Source organism: Electrophorus electricus, chromosome 13 (assembly GCF_013358815.1).
Source record: "Electrophorus electricus isolate fEleEle1 chromosome 13, fEleEle1.pri, whole genome shotgun sequence".
In the NCBI taxonomy this organism is placed as follows: domain Eukaryota; kingdom Metazoa; phylum Chordata; class Actinopteri; order Gymnotiformes; family Gymnotidae; genus Electrophorus; species Electrophorus electricus.
Genome location: NC_049547.1, coordinates 8,142,835 through 8,166,076, shown reverse-complemented (window position 1 = coordinate 8,166,076; position 23,242 = coordinate 8,142,835). Strand labels below are relative to the sequence as shown.

The following is a 23,242-nucleotide window of genomic DNA, read 5'->3' as shown; positions in this document are numbered from 1 at the left end:
CCCTTAATTGCTCGAGCGCTGCGGGGACAAGGGGGAGTGGGTACGGATATTGCACCAACAGGCCGTTGACTCCCCGATAGTCCACGCATGGCCTCAATCCTCCGTCCTTCTTGACGAAGAAGACACTTGCGGATGCCAGAGAGGTGGAGGATCGAATGAAACCTTGCTGAAGGGCCTCTTTAATATATTATCCCATCGCTGTCTCCTCCTCTTGGGAGAGAGGGTAAACCCTACCTCGGGGAGGAATTGCGCCTTCTTTCAGCGTGATGGCACAGTCCCAGTCACATGTGGAAGTAGCTGTGTCACTCTCATAGAGCTGAATACCTGCGCTGTATTCCTGGGACACGGTGACGTCGTTATCAGCCTCGGGACTCTCGATGGACGTGAACTGCAGGGACACCATCTGGTGAGGTATGCATTTGCCCTCGCAGGCGCCTGCCCACTCAAGGTCCCAGTTCTCTGTCTACTGTATGTGGGGATTGTGTGCCTATAACCATGGAAGCCCTAGCATAATTGGATGAGAAACGGAAGGGAAAAGGTAAAAAGCAACACGGTCTGCATGTTCCCCCTCAGTCTCAAGGAGGACACGAGGAGTACTATGTGTTATGAGCCCCGACCCCATGGATTCCCTGTCGAGCGCCTGCATGCTTAATGGTGTGGGTATGGTAATGGCTCTTATTCCCAGCTTTTTAGCAAAGCCCCAATCCATTGTATTGTCTGCTGCACCGGAGACAACCAGTACGACATGGAGAGTTGACGACCCATGTGTACAATCACCACAGAAAGTATGCACATAGACAGGGTTGGAAAACGACTCACCGATTTGTAGTACTCCCCTCGGTTCTCTGCCTTGTCTTTTAATCTGGCCACACCAGACTAAGCTGTCTAGCAAGTTACCTTTGGCAATAGCTCGGGAAATTCACACAAATTGTGCTAATTACTAAGTGATCAACAAATCCAATGCAATGCTTGTGTCTTATGTTGTATGCACAGTATTTAGCCAATAAGAAAAACCTCATCTTAAAAATAATACACTAAGTAGGACAAAAACCAAGAAAAAAAGAAAAACAGCAGTTTATTATGTATTTTTGCATGCTGAATTCAAATATGTTTTCAGAATTTTTTCCCAATATTTACATCTATATGTATGTCATTTTGCAGATATGATCTACTTAGTTAGATATGACAGATTTTTATCTGTCTACTTAGAACAAATAGTTTACAACCAATTATCATCACATATCATTATGTATAGTATGCCTATAGAAACTCGGTACCAAAGAAAGTGGAGCGCCTTTGATGGCTGAGAACAGAGGCCCAGATATTTTAGATTTTAGTTTGTGAGATATATATATATATATATATATATATATATATATATATATATATATATATATATATATATATATATATATATAAAATTTATTTATTTATTTATTTATTTATTTATTTATTTATTTATTTATTTATATTTTATATATTTTATTCCTCACTCACCCCTTTCGGGGTGGTCTCTTTTTTTCTTCAACCTGGAGTCCTCTACAAGAGGCCTGGGAGCTCGAGGGACCTGCATAGAATTTTAGCTTTTTCCAGGACTGCATTCTTCTGGATGAAGATCTCGGATGTTGTTCCTGGAGCCATTCTCACAGCTTGGGGGTCACAGCCCCTAGTGCACTGATTATTATGGGCTCCACTTTTGCCTTGACCTTCCATATCTTTCCAAGCTCTTCTCTCAGCCCTTGGTATTTTTCCAGCTTTTCATATTCCTTGGTCCTGATGTTGCAATCACTTGGGATTGCTACATCTATCACTATGGTCCTCTTCTGCTCTTTGTCCATCACTACTATGTCCAGTTGGTTAGCCTCTACCCTTTTGTCAGTCTGGATCTAGAAGTAAGATCTTAGCGCGATCATTCTCCACCACCTTCTGGCATGTGCCCCAATTTCCAGACTGTACTCAGCACAGATGTTATGGTGTTCCATGTATGCTCTGCCTGCTAGCATCTTGCATCCCTCTGTTATATGCTGGACTGTCTCAGGGTTATATATATATATATGACAAGTAGATATTTACATATGCACACTTACGTGTTTTATTTATTTATATATGAATATATGTGTACATATTCATATATAGTTATATTCATATATTCATATATACATGCAATATTCTCCACTTGAGCACTTGGGCAGTCTTTTTCCTTCAAGCTTGGGTCCTTGGAATGTAAGAGTACTGCTTATTATCTTAGCTGTTCCCAGGACTGCAATCTTCTGGACCGAGATCTTAGATGTTGTTCCTGTAATCTGTTAGAGCCACTCTCTAAGTTTGGGGGCACCTAGTGCTCCAATTACCATGGAACCACAGTTGCCTTCAACCTCCATATGTTTTCTAGATCTACTAGATGAGGACAAGAGTGGAGGACAAGAGTGGAGGTGTGTGTGTGTGTGTGTGTGTGTGTGTGTGTGTATGTATGTATGTATGTATGTATGTATGTATGTATGTGTATATATATATATGTATATGTATATATATATATATATATGTATATATATATATATGTATATATATATATATATATATGTGTATATATATATATATATATATATATATATATATATATATATATATATATATATAGTGTGGAGTGTTCTGCCTTGAAGCCAATCCACCAGCAAATTGACACTGATATGTTATTGCTGGTTAACACTAGCTGCTCAGTTGAACAGGTGCATGGTTCTTACTGAGCCTAGAGGGATTATTCACCCATGGGGAGGCTGCTCAAAGTGGGATCCAGTGAAGAACAGTGTGTGATGGTGAGAAACAATTGCTGGAACCCAGATGGCAACACACCGTTGCATCCGCACAAGCATTCGGCATAAGTTCCATCCATGACTAGGGGAATCCTGCTTTTGGTTTGTTGACTTTCCTGCTCCCTTCTTGTGGCTCTCTTCTTATGGCTGCTCTGTGGCCCGACCGCTACAAGGAGAAGGGCCCCCTAAACCGAATAGTGGGGTTGTTTGTGGTCTCCAAGTCTGTTTCTCCACAAGCAGTCGTCAGTGTCACAACGCCTCATGCTGACTCAGCTGAGGTGGGCGTCATGCCGTGAGAAGCCGTTACAGTCATGGGGAGAGGGGGGAAAGGGCAGATATGCCACAGACCAAGCAATGAAATCTTTACATGGATGTCCATCTTAAAAACCACCATTCGGCTAGGCTTGACACAGTAAAAACAAGCCGGGTTCTTCATTTCAGATTTATTTTCAAGGTTATCTATCTAGATTGCAATGTTCAGTAAAAACCGAGCAAATGTTAAGCCTTAATAGCTCCCAGTGCTGCTCTCTTGCCACCCCCCTTCCAGGTCTCTCCCCTGGGTGTTAACCCTTCTGGCTTTGTCTTCACAGCGATGATGGCCCGGTTTGTATTGTTGAGAAGCTGATTTAGAAATTTCTTGCTTAACATATTTTTGACCCTCATTAATAACTAACGGGTGAAGTGAATTTGCAAAACCTGTTCATACTGTGCTTATATATTGTAAGCCAACAACACTTGTTTGGAAGAACCTTTTGTCTGTTTTTTGTGTTTGTTTGTTTGTTTGTTTGGCAGGACAACAAAGCCAGGCCTTGGCAAAACTAACACAAACATGTGTCCCAGACCTAGGATGAATGAAGCCCAATTCACCATGTGGTGGGTGGGTTCTTCAAGACTCTCCAACTAATTATGATGATCTAAGATGAAGTCAGCCTTGTCCACATAATTGGTCTAATTAGGATCCAATAAGTGAAAGCTGATCTCAGAACAGATCTTTTACCCAGATATGTTTGATCAGTGTAACCCCAAATCTGCAACCTATGTTTTTAGTCAGAAAGTCAGCCATGTGATCATGCCTTTTTATTATTCCACAAAGTACTGTGATGGGAGAATTGGCTAAATGTATATTTCTGGTATGTTATATAATTATTATTAACTGCAAGCTTGTAGAAAACACCATCAGGGATGAATTATTGTTTTAACATAGCTGAAGCATAAACACAGGGTAAGAAATAACACTTAAAACGTCAAAAACCTTGCCAGCATATAACTTGGATTATGGTGGTCACCAGTCCTGACAGAACTTTCCATGAACATGTGGGGTTAAACAAGCAGATTCCATTTATTGGCTGAAGAAAAAAAAAATGACTCAGGTTAATAAATACCTGATGGATCATCACCTAAGGAATTGATTCTGTGTTCTGGAGCAGGGAAACCACACAAATCCTGCTGTGCATGTAGTTCCCAGTGCTGTAATTGAACAAGCACTGCTGTATAAAAAAGAGCTGTCAAAGAGAATACAGAAACCAACAACCATTCTTTTCACTGCAGTGAAGTGGCTTTGAGCCTCAAATTCATTCACAGACTTGCATCTTCATTTGAGCATTGATTAAAAAAATCATTTACTTTAAAGTTTAACCAGCCATAAATTCCTGTGTAAGACGTGAAGAGCAGTGCTTTTGATTATGGGAGACTAGTTGAATAATAAAAAACATTGTGGTTCTTGTTACATTCTGAAGTCTGCCCAAGCTCATTTAAAAGAGTGCCTGTATTGTTTTTTTAATAGACATCTGTTCGGGATGTTTTTGTGTGCATTTACACTCTGCTTCCTCCTCCATCTGTTTTCCTCACAAGACCCTGTTTAACTTAATTACAAAAGTGTCAGTACCAAACTCATATGCCCTTCATTAATCTCTGGCCTGTTTTATACTCTGTCTAGTCTTGATGACCCCAGCTGTCAGGAATCCCCCAGTGACATCTGGATTCGGGGCAGTTTCTTTGCAGTCTGATTGGTCACACAGATGAAGGCTACATCCCTCCTCATCACATCTCTGCCATTAGTTGATTTGCTAGTAGAAAGTGTGTGACTCGTACTGAAAACTCCAAATTACACTGACATATTGTTACTGTCCAGTCATTACACTCACTAGCCACTTTAGAAACCAAACTTGCACCTACACTCACTGGCAGTTTTATGGGTTACACCTATTTTAAATGCATTCCATACATGTACAATCACATATAGTACATGTAGTCCATCAACCATGTTCTACCTTGTTTATTACTCGTTCGTTTCTGTTCACTGCTGACCATGACCACATACGGTGTGGTCAGCAGTGGTTGTTGGTGTGGTTGCCATAGTAGTGGTGTGGTTGGCAGTGTTAAAATGGTACAGGTTTATCTGGCACAGCAGTGCTGCTAGGGTTTTTGCACTTGCCAGTTTCATCAATGGGTTAAAAGTGCTTCACCACGCTAATATTTCCAGCCAACTGCAGTCTTGTGGTCAGATACAGACCACTGATGGAAGACTGATGAGGAGGATTACTAACGAATGCAAATTAAGAGATATACATTTTAAATGCACACCTACAGGGCAAGTGTGTTCAATAACGGGCCTGATAAGTATATGGTTGTCTGTCAAAGCTATGTTGCTCAGTTCAACAAGGGAAAACCAACAGCAGTTCTCACTGCAGTGGAGTGGCTTTGAGCCTCAAATTCATTCTTTTCTCCATGTTATCTTTCAGTTTCCCGTTCTCATTTTTTCTCCATATCCACACCCAAGCTCCTTCCCATTCCAAACTCAACTGAACTTCAATTTGTTTGTCTCTCCATCCCCCATCCCCAACCCCCACCTGCAGTTTGTGAAAAGGAAGTGAAAGATGTCTGCACCAACTCCTCGGAGGAGCATCTCCAGCCATTCAAGGAGAAGATGGAGCTTTTCATCTCAACTGGTGAGTGGAAGAGCAAAGGGAATCAAGCAGCTGTCACTGCTGCAGTCTGGGCAAGTCTGGTGTGGCTTTCCTCATGCTAGTCACAGCGTGTTGTTAGTGGGAGGCTGGGAGGGGGTATTGGCACATGGTGTATGTCTAAGCCAACACTAAAGCTGCTTGTGGTTTTTGGGTCTGATTCGCTACAGGGTAGCTTGTAAACTGACTGCTTTCTCCTTGCTAATGCTGACAGCTAACATTATACAAATGCAATCGCGTTAATTGGTCCCCACCAGTTTGCATTCATCACTAGCCACCGGAACTTCCAGCCACTGAAAAGGTCCTAGTGTCATCACGTGGCTCCCCATGCCAAACACTGAAATGAGGAGGGCCTGGCTGGGACAGAGAGAGCTGCCCACAAGCTGGTGGGACTACGCAGCTGGCAGACCCAAGGCTCTGGCCTGCCTCAGTGGGGCTCAGTTTGCACTGAACACACTGTGTGTGCTTATGCCTGCTATAAAGCTGGCGGCACATTCTCTGACCAGGTTCTCGTAAAGCCTGGCCTGCCACAGCAGGGACAGTCAGGGGGACCACCAGGGCAGGGGACCCTTAGTCCCACCCACAACCCTCCCTCTGCCTCCATCCATAATACTTCTTTGCACTGTATCACTGAGCTTAAATTAGTTCTTAAATGTATTAGTTGGCTGAGAGCTTTCTCATTATGTCTGTATGTTGATTAGATCCTTACTGAGTATTAAAACTCATATATTCCCACAGCCCCATATAGCAAAGTTGTATAGGCACCGTATCTTACAGTAGATACCTCATCTGTTTAAAAGACAGTGGTGAGCAGACAGGACATGAAGTACAGATTCTGTCAGTGTAACAAATTCAGTGCTGTTAACCCATTTCACTCAAGTGAACCATCAGTGGTTATGACTATCATTCTTCACTTTTGTAATATCTTACCTCTTATACTAGTGTCAAAGAAGTTAATAAATAATTCACAGTAGTTACTGAATTATATGCCTTATGATTAATATGCTTTAAAAAAATAGCCCTGAAATTAAGCATATACAAGTCACTTAAAAATATATAATATTTTTAACTCTTAAAAAATAGTACAATTTCATCTAACCTTAATAGATATTTTAATCATGCTAAGCAGTTTTTGAGCATATACTGCTAGGGTATTTGCATTGTTAGATTATCACTGAATCTCAAATCAGAATGTAAAAGCCACTGGCAACAGTTCTGGGTGAGCTACCAGAGCACACTTTTGAGTGCAGACTTTCTAGTAGGATACTTGTAAAGCTCCCTTTATAAACAGAATTCTTTTGGCTGTCCCCAAGCACTAGGGGCTTAGCTATGACATTAACTTTCTTAGGGGTAATTCCACAGATCCATACACAAAGCAAATGGAGATGGGTGTTAGAATGGAGCTGGAGATTGTACAGGCTCTTTTTTTGAGGGGAGGCCTTTTGGTTGAGAGTTCCATCCAGGAGGAGTTTGGTTGTGCTTTACTGGCTTTACTGGCTTAGTGAAGCTTCTATGAGGGATTATGTATTTGAGGAGTTTGGAGCACTCTTGGACTGGTCAGGTAGCACATGCTTGAGGAAGTTGAAGTGGTGAGTGTTTGTGTGTGTGTGTGTGTGTGTGTGTGTGTGTGTGTGTGTGTGTGTGTGTGTGTGTGTGTTTGTGAGCGAGAGAGAGAGAGAGAGAGGGGGGGGAGAGGGAGGGAGAGAGAGAGGGGGAGTGGGAGAGGGAGAATTAGGGAGAGGGAGAGAGCTGTAATCTGTTCACATTCCACCTGAACAGAACTTCAGCCTGCCAATAAGGCCACTAGTTAAAAAATGAATCCCACTTTAAGTCTGTTGCATTCCTCTCTAGCCTGTGCTATTTCCCACTACTGTTTGAACATAGGTGTGAGTGTGCGTATGTGTGTGTGCGTATTTGTAAGTCCATAACTCACGTATGAATGCTTTATGGGGCAGTCATGGTGACAGTGTGTCTCTCGGCAGGAGCTGCAGGTGACCTTGGGAGACCTGCATGTAGCCTTTTAAAACTGCCTGTGATCTGAGAAGCTTTTACATCTTCAAAACTCATTCATCCATTTTGCAGTAATCCATTTACCCCTACACACACACACACACACACACACACACACACACACACACACACACACACACACACACACATATCTCTATAACCTCCCTTCCCCCTTTCATCTCCTTTAACAGACCTCCTCTACTATTAAAATTAATGGAATTATACAAAATATACAATACTTCTTTCCTGAGAGATGAAACTGTCTAAAACGGTAAACTTTGGGTTTGCATTTAAAGGGTCACAGGGTTGTCTGGTAGTCCATCCACCCTGAGAGAATAGCCAAGAGCCAGACTCACTTGTCTTGCTGTGCCACCCACACATCATGACACATGTGGGGACTCGGGGCTACCTAACCAAACAGAACATTTCAGGCATCTATGGGCAAATCTTTTTAAAATAAGGGTGTTTGACCTTTTCCATTTTGAAGGAGTAAAAATGTAAACACATTCAGAACTACAAAATATGCCTGTTATTGATTGTACTGACTTTGTTTCTGGGTTGTACTAAAATATTTCCTGGCCAAGTTCTGCCATCCAGTATTAAGCACCATTCAATTTTCTAAATTAAATATGCAAACTTATCATTGAGCAGCCAGTCAGAGTTGCCTAACTTCCTTTCCCATCTGTGAATACTGATTATACATCTAACATGGTTTAACCATGAGCATCAGTTTCCAAGACACTGATCATGCTGATATTGGCTGTATACGCAACAGCTTCCTACAGTAAACTTTAGACCCAATAAATTATTAATTGAAATGTGAAAAATTTGAGCAGTTAAGAGCACAACTGCAGTTAAAAGGCTATTAAGTTAATTTTTTATGCACATTATACTTATGAAAAATAATGATGCACAGACCTATTTGTTCTGAACAAGTCCAATAGATGTGTGGCATGTCAGATGCAGTAAGAGCACTTCAAATTAAAGCTGCATTTTGAGCCCGTCATTATAGGAGGTGTGGGGAGAGAGGTGCTTCGAAGAAGTGAGTAGAGCTCTTAAAGCTTTAATTTATTGTACCTCTCTGCATGCGACTCCCATAACTTTCCAGTTAGCCACTACTGGTCTCATGTTTACAGAGGGAGCTTGGGGTGGTGGGTTGTGGGGGGAGATTCACACATCCTCTCTCTCCCTGCATGCTGGTCTCAGGAGTGGCCCTGCCACCTCCACATACTCACCCCTGCACACACACATACAGAGAGAGAGAGAGAGAGCTCCGGCGCCAGTCCGCCCCTGCTGAGACCAACGCCATTGGTCATGGCCCACCTCTTTCTGTCCGCTACCCCACCATAGTGGCCCCCTCCCATCATTAAGTTCACCTCAAATAATCACACACACACACACCCTTCAAATGGAAAGGGGTGTTTTCCCCCCACACCCACCCCCCCAAACACACACACACACACACACACACACACAGCCTCTCCACCAAAGACCCCCAAAACTTGCCTTTGAACAATTTTTTTGGAGACTTCCCCTCTCTTAAATCTTTGCAGTGGAAAAGGTCCCCCCACCCCACCCCATCAAAGTAAAAAAATAAATCAATAAATCTGAGATCACAGGCTCGCTCTGGCCCTAGATAAATTCTTGCACCTCAGACTGGCCTGCCGCACACATCTGCCTTGCATTTAGACACTTTTACATGGCCCGGCTCAACAGGAGCCTCCAGTTCCCAAGCTCCGCTCCTTGCCCCTGCTGCACTAACACACACACATGCCCAAGTGTAAGACACTAATGGACCTTGACTATTTCAAAAGCTGCAGACACCTCAACAACTTCTCACATGCACCAAGTACGCAGCCTTGTAGCGATGTACTGGTGTCATTGCCTCATGTGTTGTAGTAGCCAAAACCATCTTTTTGCTTACAGCATTTCCCAAAGGCACTTTAGACATTAGATGAGTCCAGGATACCGCAAGCAATCTGCTCAGGCCTTAGTGAAACACTAAACAGAAACGTTCACTGCCTGATAGTTTACAATAATGTTTTCAGAAGTCATAAAGCAGAGTGAACTTCTGGATGGGGCTCTGCGTGTTCCGTTACGTATTCACTGTTACTGTGTTATCTTCTTTTTCAGCACACACTGACTACACAGCTGAAGATGACTGTCTGAGTACTGCCCAGAAAAGGTAGGAGGCCCCTCATCTCTAAAGAGCTTTGGATGTGCGTTATTTGTTGTTCAAACGAGAATGAATTCCTATTATGCCGTATGAGGTCTGTATGGAGACATGCGACATCCAGCAGGGAACTCGGCCAAGTGAGATTTATGAGAGATGTCAAGCCAGTCATTGAAGGCTGGTGAGAAGAGATAAGCAGTGTCCATTCAGAACCAGAGAGCAGTAATGTTCTTCATTTGTAACAATTAGCATTAGCTGATAAGAAATCCCACAGCTACATAAGAATGAGAGGGGAGAAAGAGAGGGAGAGAGCGAGAGAGGGGAGAAGAGAGACAGAGAGACTGAATAGGGGCCCACTTAACTTGCTGAGTAATGTTGTGGTCAGCCATAATTTACCAATGACTTCCTTCTCACAAAATCAGGGCAGGACCTGAAGCTCAACACAGACCTAACTGCTACCCAGGGAGCTGGAGGGATGCCTAGAAATTTCTCTTTGAACACACCCATACACAAAGAAATACAGTGGAGTTCTACTGCTGCTTTATCATATGGACTTATCATGAGTATTTGGTACCTCATACTTCCATTTGTAACAGTGCAAACTGTTTTGGTGATTTATGCTGAAACATTGAACTTTCAGATGCAGAACCACAGAAAGCATATCTGGAAGCTTTCATAGAGGGAAAAATACTCTTGAAATGACAGACAAAGCAAATTGATTATTTTCCCTTGTTTAGGAAGAGATTAAAGATTTTTGGCATGTCTGCTAAACCATGGTGAAATGAGATAAATAAATCCCAGAGTGTGCACATGCAGTGAAACGACTTTTTACATCAACCAATCAGATACTCCTGACAGCTCAGTGCGGTTGCCTGCTGGCTGCTCTATCAGTCTGCGCAGCTGATGGCTTCTTATTTTCCATATAGAAGTCACACCTACCAACTGAGCTCCAAACCGAAGTTCTGCACTAACACAAAAACCTCAGCTTCTCCACACCTGTGAAAATGGTGAATTAACTAATATTGATCAAAAGCACCTGACAGCTTGAAAATCTTTCTTTTTTCACCATTAATTTTGTCCCCAAAAGTGACCAAAGCCCTGGCCACCCAAAAGGGCAGAGGATGAACTGCTCCAGTGAGGGGGTGTTCCCTTGAGTTCCCATGAACACACCTCGTTAAAGTGACATGCTGGTGATGGATTCGGCTAGCCTCTTGGACTTGGGTGGGCGACCACATGTGTCCGGGTCCGAAGGAATCCACCTTTGCACCATTGCACTGTGTGGCCTGCATGGTGGCCAGACTCCTCAGCAGAGCTATACCTTTGATCCACTAAGGGCCCATTTCCCCCAAAAAACGCTAACATGGCTAACAAGAAATGGAAGCAATTGCCGATTAGCATGGGCATGTTCTGACAGGCCACTTCTAGATCTTAGCAATGTTAGTGTTTTTTCCAAGTGATGAATTGGAAGTGAATACTGCAGGTATGCTCTATTACTACCTAACTGGTTAAATTTGGTCCGTCTTTAAGTAACTGGATTCTACCAAATCCTGTTTTTGGAATGCTTATACTTGAACAAGAGCAGAGCTTTTCCCAGATTTACTCAGCTCAGACTGAAACATCTTTTATTGGACTTCGCATTACTCTTATCTCCTGTTTATTTAATGGCTTGGCAGGCAGTCAGAGGTTGACACATTACTCTGTGTACATTTCATGCATACCACCTTAATTTCACGCAAATGGCCTATTTATTCCATTCGGCGATGGAGCAGTAAAGGCGGCAAAGGTCATTCAGCAATGTTCATCTTTTGATTTTGTGAAGTGTATCATTCCACTGCAATCAGAGTAGGGCTATACCATGATCCAGTTTTCACAGGGGAGTAGAGCTTTGGTTTTGTGATAAGCTGTCTGTATATTTGCTATCTGAATGATATACTTCTCTAAATAGCGGAGATTAAGGTGCATGCGTGTTCACATTAAGGATTTTTTTATCCATCCATCTAAAACTGAGTTCCAATAAATGCATATGTAAGTGCCAATCTCCAGTATATGTGAAGCCACACCCTAAGTTTGGAATAATATGCAAAAACTGCAAGTGCCGTTTTATTTATAATGTATTATTTGATTGTTATAATTGCAATATTATTAAATTGTTTATTATAAATTAATATAATTATCAATAAATGATGCAAAAAAATATTATTTATTATAAATTATCTTAACCTATTTAATTATCAGTCTAATAGTTCTCTCAAAAGCCTAAATGCAGACTTACCTAATTGCTGATGAGGCTGACCACGAGCAATTAGGATTCAAGTTACCATGACAGCCAAAGGCAGAAGCCACAGGCCTAAGTGTATTATTATCCAGCCTTGCAGATTCAATCATATTTCTCAGACTTTATCCACATCACTGAAGTGATGCAGAACAAGAATAGTTCAGCAGCAAAGATGGTTCTAATCATGAATGGGTTCGCTATTGTGCCAAGAAGCATTCCTGGAGGCACAGAGCCGACATCAAAGAGCAGAAGAAAAAGCTCAGCAGAGGCACACACATTAGCTGGCGTGCCACTTGATCATGGGAACTTTTTGGAAATTGTTTTACATCACAGTAAATAGCCCAGCCTATAGTTTGGCTTATGACAGCTTTTTTGTGACGCTTTTACTGTTTCACTACACTCCTCTAGCACATTCCTACATGATATAATGTAAGTTAAAGTTAGTTATGGGTTATGCAAATTACTACAATGGAAATATTATTCAATGAACTGCTAATTCTGAAATGGTTCAGTATTTCGTTTGTTTAGGTTTTGATTAGGTTTGTGCAAAAACTTGAATGGCACAGTACATTATTGGAAGCAGATGAGAGTGAAATAAGGAGCATCCATCAATCTTGCTTTGAAGTAATCATCTTAAAAACCACCTGTTCATCTTATTTATTTAGGTTATTTGGTAGAGCAGGTAGGGCAAGGTGATAACACCACCAATGTCATGGGTTGATTCCTAGGAAACACACATGCTGTAATACTAATAAATGTACGTCACACTGGATAATACCAACAAAGTAACAGAGAAATATAGTGTCTTAATTTTGTTAGTACATTTCTTTTTTTTTTTTAGAAGTACCAGGGCCAATGTTTGGTTAATGTTTTTCAGTAAAAAAAGTTACAGGGCCACACGCGAAGTTGCATTGGGAAGGGCTCTCTAGTGACATGCCTGTGAAAAGATTGTGTGCCATGGGGGGATTGGCCTACAGTTGAGCTGCACCTTCAATCCCCAGGAACCCATGGAGAATAGTGCAGACCACATTGCATATAAAGTAGGTTATAACTCAATCAACAGAGGTGTATTTCAAAGAAATTAACACTTTCCTCAAGCCCTGAGGAGCACATTGCTATAAAATATGCAAGAATAGACATCACTGGTTTTGGAGGATACATAATACTTTCTACCTCCAGGTTAATTACTACTATCCAGAAAGACCTAAAAGGACTAAGAAATCACTGATTTGGCTAAAAAGGAAATGCACAAAGAACATTTTTTCAAAAGCTGTACTGGTGATTTAGTGAGCAAATCTGTTCAACAAGCCATAAGTTAGTGAACATGAGCAATATGAACATGCGCATCAAATTTTACATCTGCTTACGAGACTTTGCTGCCATATCCACATTTAAATGGCCCATTGATTTTCCCTCTCTCTGTTCATGATAAATGTAAGCTGCTACACAGGTGCCCATTAGTCACACTGTTTCATTTGACTAGTGTCCATAAGCATTTATCAACTCCCTGGCTCTGAGTTGCTGCTACTGACAAAAATAAAAAATAAAAAAAATGATATGTCGGTTAGGCCTTACCATAGCTGCACTGCACATTACAACCTTACCAGCAGACAAGCTGTTAATGTTATGTGACTGCTCATATTCTTGAAAGTGCTCTGTGAACTTGATAATTTCATGTTATGTTTAATGCAGGCCATTGAACCAGGCTGTGGAACCTTTACTGCCTCAGGAAGTGTTATAGTCTTTTTAAATAAGGGTTATTTGGAAGGGTTTAGGTGCTCTGTGGTGTGCTACACCACTGTGGTGTGGTGTGCTACACAGATAATCTCCGTGTTAATGCCTTTCTCCTATCAACTGAAGGGAATGCAGAGAATTTGTGCACAGTGCAAAATCAGGTGACTGTTATGGGGTGGCTGTTTCATTCGTGACCTACAGTGATTTGTGTTCACTCCCCATCCAAATCATGAAAGGACCCAATGGAAAACCAGACTGGTGGCTCAGACGTCATCGAGCTCAGCATTTCAAAGGGCACCACAGATCTTGTCATCTCAAGAGAAGCAAGAGAGAGAGAGAGGGAGAGCATTCCCACCCATCCTCAGAGCTCTGTGGCCATGGAAAGCCCCGGAGAGTGATGTATGATCTACAGCCCCGTCCCGTGTAGCAGCCAGAAAGATGACCAGAAAATGGGAAGCATCTCGGCACTGGCTCGGCGCCATCCTCCGCACTGCATGTCTCCCATTAGCGCCACACTAGGCCCCATCCGTCTGGGGGTCACGGGAGGATCGGCGACCCCCGCACATCCCTGGCAGTTGCGGCTGGCTGTGAGACAGGCGTGACAGTGGCGGTAGGAGAGGGTCTTTAATCTTTGAATGGAAGCAGGCTGTGCTGCAGTGTGTAGTGTCTGCAGCTTGTGGAGCACCGCTGTGAACACTGAGAAAACATCAGGTTCAGTTACAATTGAATTAGCCTCTGGATCTGTTCTATGCTGAGTCTCGGAACTTGTTGGTGTGGCTGTAGACTCTAAAGGGCTACAAAACGTCCTTGACGACTGTTCTCTCCTAATCCAATTACAAGCATACCCTCGTATGTGTTATGCTGTGCATTATTAGGGTTTTGAGCTTCAATCTTTTAGTTTGCTTAGCACATCTTTGCTCCAATTTAGATCTTGTGAGGCTCTGACAGACTGTGACTTGCCCTCTCGCACTTTGGTCTCCCTTTGATCTTTTCTCCTCAATCATGTCCTCCCTTGAGTGGAGTTATAGTCAGTAGTTAAACATTTCTGGCCAGCCGGCGATTCTTGTTTTTTCCTCAATCATTTTCTCTTTTGATTCACCTTCAACCCCTGTACCCCCTTTCACAGGTTCCAGGACATGGTGGCCTATTTTGGGCTCAAACCCAAGTCTGGAGAGAAGGAGGTCACACCCAACTATTTTTTTATGCTCTGGTTCGAGTTCTGCAATGACTTCAAGAGCACATGGAAACATGAGAGTAAGAACATCTCCACAGAAAGGTGAGTAAGCAGAGAATCTTGTCATTGAGTTATTGAGTTTACTCTTACAAGATTAGGATTAGGCCATGGTGGTGCCCCACCATAAATATGCACCTCCTCCACTACCACCACCAGTTTATAGTAGAAAAATGAGAAAGAAGGTAAGATGAAAAGAAGGAAGGAAGAACTAATGAAGAAATGAAGAAGTAAAAGATGTATGTAGGGAAACAATACAAAAAGTCTATAGATGTGCTGCAAGTTCAACCTGTAAAGATACCATTCACTGGTAGTCGTGCTATTTATATCACTTTTGGGTGAATTTTCTTTATAAATGACCACTATAAGTGTGAAATTAAATTTTCAATAACAAATCACTTCAGTCTGATGCTGGGCATTAACTTTGCATCTCTGGTGTTTGATGTCACTATACGCTGTCGGTATTTAGCTCCCAACCCCACATCTTTACAGTCAGTCATTTATGCTTTCACACTCTCTGTCTTATTCGGTAGCACCTTTCATTACTGCCTTTCAATTAGCCAGCAAAGCCACAGAGCCCCTTAACACATGCCAGACCCATGCCTTACACCCATGCCTGACTTGCCTAGACAAGACACTGTGAATTCTGTAGACGATATGGACTAAATAAAAATTAACTGCTTTGGGGACATTGTTATGGCATGAAGGCCATCAAAGCCATTGGCAGCAGGCTGTGTTCAGCCTGGTACATTGTCAAACATGAGAGCTTTAATTTACTAGCTTGCTCCCGGCTTGCGGAATCTGGTTAGGGGGGTATCCCGCCAAAGGGGACAGCGCCTCTCTCTGTGGCCCCCTAGGTTTACTGGGATGGGATGGAGGGTGGCATTTAAGGGGTGCACACAGGGATATCTTTTAAAACTGGCCTGAGCGGAGGAATTCAGGGAGCAGGGTTACTGTCAGTTTGCAACTACTTTACAGCTTCTGAAGTACACCCGTGCAGGGAACATTCTTGAAACTAAGCCTGCTGCTTCTGGTTCTGTCCCAAAGCCTATGTCTAATGAATTGCATCACATTGTTAAAATGTGAAATTAAATGTGCAGTAATTAAATATGTTATGTAAGATTTCTTGCAAAGTTTCAATATTTAAAAATATTCAAAGCATATGGCCATGATAAATCAAGATGAACGTTATAAAAAGCCTATTTCTATGTGTCTTCTGAAATCCTATACTTAGGCAGAAATAATTCTGGTACCTGTCTTAAAGATATCAATATTGTGTAAGTACTATACCAATAGCAAAGATTTTGAAAAATGTGTAATACAGATAACATTTTTTAATAAAACAGATTCAGAAAAATCATCATAGTATTGCAGATCTTTTCCCCCCAAATCATTAACACAATCTTACAAAGCATATGAAAGTTTTTAGTGTGAGGAATAGTGGGGATCTTATGATTTAAGAAATCAGAAGTCAGAAATTATTTTCAATTATTTTTTTAAATATATTAAACTAAACAAAATAGTAAATTGATTCTTTATATGATTATATTCTTTTAGTGTAAAGCAGCTTACAAATGTATTTTCTAAAATCTAGGTACATATTCAGGTTTGCCTAAATATAAAAACTGCAGATAAGAAAACTGCATATAGATATAAAGCACATAAATATAATAGAAGCAAAAATGAGAATTCAGTAAATGAGCAGGGCATACTAAAATATTTCAAATTCTTGTCTAAGCAGCTTAACGATTTCAATTCTACCTGTGTACATGTTTTTTTGAACATATAATTGTCTTCAGCCATACACATCCTGCATAACACCCAGCCACACCTTCACATATCTAGAGTCGGCTTCATTATCAATTTTATCTGAATGCTTAAAAATCCCATCTCTCATTATCTTATACAATTACATTATACTTTACTCACCCCAAAGTAAATCCATAGTTACTGGGACTTATGCTTGAGATCAATCAAAGAATGTGTCACCACATTTTATGATGGCATTTTTACCCAGCGGACTTGCTTTATACTATGAAGGTTGCAAATTTAATTTAAATCTTAATTTAAAGGTTTTACACAATTGCCAGAGAGGAATGAGTCATCCTGACCAGTTATTTAAAATACACAGTTCCAAAGGGATTGTGATAAAGAATATCATGTAACTGTGAAATTTGTTTCTTGACAAATATTACCATTTTAATTTTAATACTCTTCTTATATCAATTTAGATTAAAGGAAGCTCAACAAAATGTCCAGAAAATCACTGCTGACAAGAAAGTGGAGACAAAGAAGATCAATGCCAAGAGTTTGGTGAGAGCAACAGCCACCCACCAACCCACACACACACACACACACTTGTTTCACATGGTACATTTAGCCTTCTGATAAGTATTCAGTGATGCTCGTGAAAAATCATTTTGCAGAAAGAGAAACTTAGGCAGAAAGAGGCAAATGTGTCCTCCAACTGAAGATGAACTGGGCGGAAGAAAAAAGGAAAAGAACAGAAGAAAGTTCCATCATCGTACGTCTGCATTAAGGGGGTCATCGGTTTCCCCAGGACAGTTCACCATGACCTGCTGCAACATTCTTTAACAGAGTGGTCATCAGAGATTGGAGAGCCTGGGTTGGGCATGCCCTCCTCTGCGGACATGCGAGTAAGGTCACGTGATGGGCTTGAACAGTTTGCAGTGAACATGCTGTAGGACACTGGAATGGCTGATTCACCTGTATTCAAAGGATATTGACATCTGGTATCTGCTTCTACAGTAGGGCCTTCTAAAGGTGCTTTGTGGGGGAGAGGACTGATCGTATTCATAGCAGACACTTGCAATTCCAGTAGCCTATACCACTGGTTTAAACCAACCAAATGTTAATACCAAGTACACCTCACATAAGTAAAAGCAGACAAGAGAGATGTCTTCTTTGCTCTCTATAAGAGGGCACTGGTAAGGCAGCGTGCCAGTAAATTGGAGGGTAGCGTTAGCCAAACTCGTAAGGCTTACTAGATGGTATATCAAAAAATATATTACTTGTTATTGTGGCAAGATACTTCCACTGGGCAGGGCAGTTATATTACTAGCCTAGGTTTTTTATTAATATTTTCACGTAGGCAGAGAAGAAGACAGCGAACTATCATAAGTCATCAAAGTCATCTCCCTGACACGCATCGAGTAACAATATGTGGCCGGACTTACGAAAAACTCATTGCTCAGTCAGAGATGTTTTGTTTTTTTTTTTTAGTTTTCAGACACGTTTCATGACAAATGTTGTTTGAACTGCAGAACTACCTACTTAATCGCGTAATATCTGTCGCAGTTCCATGCGTTTTCTTGCCGTCAACAGAAGATATTTGCCACTTATTTTTTCTCAAAATGGCGCGTGATCGGTACCTCTTTGGCAGTTCTGTTGCAGTGTCTATTCTATGTTCTTTCCCTAAAACAGCTGTGACTGTTGAAACCCATGTAACCCATATAGTATGTTTAAAAATGTACGACGGAGCATATTTATTTTGAGAGATTGTTGATGGCGTTTGTTGAAAATATTAACGAAGCCTCTATCTTATATTGAAGATGGATAAATAAGCGTATTTATAAATGCAAATAGATTTCATTATTTATTGCTTGCCGTGAATTCCCTGTCATTACAAGAACTTAAGAAAGTGTTTCAAAAGACCAAGTAAAATTATAATTTTAGCAATAAGCTAAAATAGATGTTTTACATCCACTGTGTTTTCTTGGCTACAACGCTGTGGATATAATGAAATCTAATAGTGTAAATATTGTCTATAAATTTCGATTAGCTCTGTCAGCCTTCCATTGCTTTTACAAAGGCTATTAACTTAAACCATTACTGTTCGTTGAGTAAACCCAATTTTTCTACTTTATTCTCGTACGCATTAATGACAGTTGGAGTGGGGAGGGTGCCGTCACTAAATGCTAGTTCTTGGACACGACAACGTGCCTCTTAACTACACACCACTTTTCACTTTCCACTTAAATGATTCTACTTGTGCGAATAGGTTTCCTTTTTGTATGTGGCATATATGTACATTTGATTCTAAATCATGAAAATATTTGTTATTTCCGTTACCGACATAACTTCCTATTTAATACCCTGGATTTCGAGGAATTGTGTCGCTTCATTGTGAGATGTACAATAAGCAGACCTACACCTCGCATGACAGAGCACAAAGGCACTGAAATTGATAGTTTTACAGAAATTACTGTTTTTTCAAAGTTTAATTCCCTAAAAGAAGTAAAAACTGGCATGGTCGTATTGGTCTTTGAGAAAAGATTAAGCGTGCACAGCGGACTCTGTAACCCATTAAGAATATTTATCAATCCACAAATTAACACAAAACTGTTAATATTTTTTAGAATGCAAACTTTAACACAATTAAATCTCAACTGAATGAAAATCACTTATTTTACTACGAAACACCTCCTTGTAAACGGCATGTGGCTCTTTGTCGTTAATATCGTTTCAAAATAGGCCTTTAAGGCGAGTTATACCCATTTATGACAACATCAAGAACATATTAGCTGTCTATGAGATGCTGTAATAACTGAAATAAATATATTTAGGGGAAAAACAAGTTATTTTTGGAATACACTAGTATCAGGTTGAAGGTGATGAATAAGTTGCCACAATGTGTGTGTAGCTTATTTGTGTTTTTGAATAATGAAAGCAATTTCGTAGCCTAACGTGTTGCAGGAAATCACGAGACAGTAGCATCCCTTTAGTCAGCACATCTCTGTCACTTTTCCCGGTATGTGTGCCAGGGAAGGAGGTACTATCTAGAAAATGACTCCAATTATATTTATTTTATTTTTATTAATACATTAGTTCAATAAGCCTACACTGAGGATAAAGCAGCAATCAAAACAAAAACGAGGAAAATGTAAACAGAATAAACCACGCTATTTACACTGTAGCGTAAACAAATTTGTACCATTTCAGAAAGCTAAAAAGACCAGTAACGAGGATCGTCATGAAGTTAATCATATCTTTCATTTAGGATGCTTCTAGTCATGGGTAAAACAATGTGTACATAAAAAAATTTCTTCCGGTCCTGCCACAATCAAAATTCACAGCAAAAGGACAATAAAATATACCTGCTATAATACAACGTCCCGTTCTATCAAATTAAATAATTGTCTTACATAAATGTCCTATTAGATACTCAGTTCCACATGGTGGAAACACTTCTTGGCAGTCTCCAAAACTCAAACTTTAGCCTATGCTACATAGAATGGTATGGCAAGTAATAATCCATAATGCACGAACCAATATCATCTCCCCAATGGAGATGCACTATGACCACTCTAAGCTTTTCCAATCGATGCTACGCAAACCCAAAGTATAAGTGTCGCAGTTTTGGCAGTGGCGGTGAGTTCAGTCTGTCTTTTCAGATGTATTACCTCGGTTGGTTACGTTACTTTTTTTCAGTCAAATAAAGCTGCAGGACGTGCGTATCTAAGTGCCTGACATCTTTTGGGCAGTGTCATGTTGGATTACCGCTCCTCAGAGCCGTTAAATTCAGTCCATCGATATATTTAAAAAAAATCCGCTGTTATCTTACTTAGTCCAAGTCTATAGAAATGCAACGACATTGCTTGACGCGCTGAACGCGCTTCTTTTTGGTTGGCGGCTGCAGATCAGGGCAATTCAGTGTGTATGTCATAGTAGTAAATCTCTTCGGTTTACAGAAAGAACACGACTGGAAGGCTCCCTCTTCTCTACGAACATGTCTGGGAATGTAAAATGAATTGCACTGTCCATAACAAAACCTATTAATTATGGTGAGACTAATGCATCCTTCCTCGTGAATGGTCTGTTTAAGCGGCTGCGTTTTACACCAGTCGCGTTTGAGGTAGCGGCGCTCCGTGACGTGCAAAGCCTCTTGGCTGGACTCCAGCACCTCTTCGGCAGATCCAGGAGACCCGTTACTTCTCCCGCCGGAGCTGGAGCCGGACTGCGGGCGTTGACGTTGCTGCTCGGATTCGTTTGGATTGTTCTTAGCAGGATGAGGAATGGCGCCTTGGGAGCCTCGATTTCCTTTTGACTCCGTCGCGCAGGAGAGAAGCCCAAAGATGACAACCATGCCACAGACGACACGCGCATATCCTGCCATTCTGCAAAACATGGATACCCAATGGTGACCAAATTTTTTACTTGTTGCAAATGCTCTGCACGTAGTCTTATGTCTTTTTACTATCTTGTGATGTCATGTTCTAAAGGGAAACTCGACTGATAACCTAACAGATAGGAGACAAATGTGCAGATTCAGTTCTGCAGTTATTTATCTAATCGATGAAACATTTTAGAAAATATAACACTGGCTAAACATTACTGTACATTTACAACCACGCTATAGCCTACTTTTTCATTAGGAAACGCGTTATTAAGAATACCAGATGAAAAAAATCTGCGCCCATCATTTGATTTCCAACAGGTTTAGACAGAAGCATGTAGGTGTTTTATGAGACCAACTGAAGAAAGGTTTAGAATTTAGTTCTAAACAACCTGAAAGTGGTCGCAGTCCAAGTTATATTATAAAGATGATACTTTAGTTCTGTGGCACAAAAACATTAAGAGGCCATGTGTCCATCAACTCATAATCTAGATTAATCACTCCCAGTATAACACTCATGAAAACAAAACGACATGCTTTGAAACACTATGAAAATCCTAATTTAATTACAGCGAGTACGCAAAACATTCTTATGCAACAGATGCGTGTGGGCACCTGCTCAGGTAACCGAGATTGCGACCACTTCAAACTTGTGCAACAGCAATAAACTTGTATAGCGCAGCTCGTAAGAGTATCTCACCTGTCAGCCTCCGGTCGGTGTCAGTGTTGTAAATGACGCTACGTTGGTCAAAGGCAAGAAAAGGGCATAAAACTGTCGAATACACACGAACGAGAGTCCTTCTGGAGTATCCCGAGACGAAAAAAGTGTTAACAGGACAGAAAGGAGGGTGCGTACTGGAGACTGTCTTGAGCCGTTACGGCTTCCATAGAGAGACACGATGGGGCTTTAATACAAATTGCAGCAGCGCCCGACTGTCTCCTTTTTAAATATCTGCCAGCTGAGATGTACACAACAGTTCTCTCCACATTATTGGCTAGGCACCATGCAAGGAAAATCAAAACTTTCCGCCCCCTCATCACTTCCCCGAACCCACTTGAGGAAAATAGACAACCGAAGGGAAGCTGATGGGAGGGGTGATATAAGGGGCTCCTCGGCATTGATCTCGCGGAAACCAAACTCCAGTGCGCTTGTTGCTGGGCGCCGTTTTGAAAGTGCAGATCGCAATTTAAGACTGCGCTCTTTACTTTCAAAGTATGAGTAAAGCATGGAATTTCTCTGTCCAACCGAGAAGTAGACCACAATTTCCAGTGCATTGAATTTCGAACGGTGAAACAATTTTGGTGAAAACGATAATTAGCACTTCGAAAAGTCCACCATACTCCCCAATGAATAACTGGCCTGACCGTGCTTAAAATAAAACAATGGTCCTCAGCCTTTCTACCAATTCAAGAATTAGACGTCATACATCACAGCAAATATAAACCACTACAGCACTGTCAATTCATTTTAACCTCCAAACATATTGCTTAATTAAGCATTAGACTGCCAGACATATTATAATGGCTTCATAGTAACTGATGAATGAGGCTGTTGGTTCAAAGCAGGGTTTGGTTATTTCGTAGCCAATGTACGAGCATTTATTAACCAGAGTTAAAGCAGACTCGCATCTTTTGCTTACATGACAGGAGATGTAATTAGCCTGTAGGAACTGCTATTCTACCCTGAGCACATACATAAATAGCGTACTGTGATGCCTCGAAGAAAATTAGCAAAAACGCAACCCAGGACCGATAGCTCTACACAATAAATTCCACCACGGACCACAGACTAGCTGTCTCCACTAACCTTTCAATTTATCAGTTCGAGCGGAGCCAAATCCCTGTAATGGGAACGAAACCATCTACATTACAATCTACAACCCATTAAATGTAGCTTGAGTACAAGAAAG

At 41.1% G+C, this 23,242-nt stretch overlaps 2 protein-coding genes across 3 annotated transcripts in view; one reads left to right on the top strand and one right to left on the bottom strand.

The window, feature by feature from the left end:
• LOC113571355 (formin) overlaps positions 1-19,950 on the top strand; it is a 61,905-nt gene extending 41,955 nt beyond the window's left edge. For both annotated transcript variants that reach the window (XM_027000238.2, XM_035532897.1), the window contains 5 exons: positions 5,666-5,758; positions 9,917-9,968; positions 15,092-15,241; positions 17,428-17,509; positions 17,623-19,950. In XM_027000238.2, coding sequence (XP_026856039.2) covers positions 5,666-5,758; positions 9,917-9,968; positions 15,092-15,241; positions 17,428-17,509; positions 17,623-17,667 — 422 coding nt within the window. In that variant the 3' untranslated portion in view covers positions 17,668-19,950. The remainder of the gene's footprint in view (positions 1-5,665; positions 5,759-9,916; positions 9,969-15,091; positions 15,242-17,427; positions 17,510-17,622) is intronic.
• A 57-nt stretch (positions 19,951-20,007) lies between these two features.
• On the bottom strand, positions 20,008-22,283 carry grem1b (gremlin 1b). The gene is made up of 2 exons (XM_027000240.2): positions 22,033-22,283; positions 20,008-21,333 (listed from the first exon to the last, which is right to left on the bottom strand). The coding sequence occupies exon 2, from the start codon at positions 21,330-21,332 to the stop codon at positions 20,781-20,783; it is 552 nt and encodes a 183-aa protein (XP_026856041.1). The 5' UTR covers position 21,333; positions 22,033-22,283; the 3' UTR covers positions 20,008-20,780.
• Between the last annotated feature and the right edge of the window lie 959 nt (positions 22,284-23,242).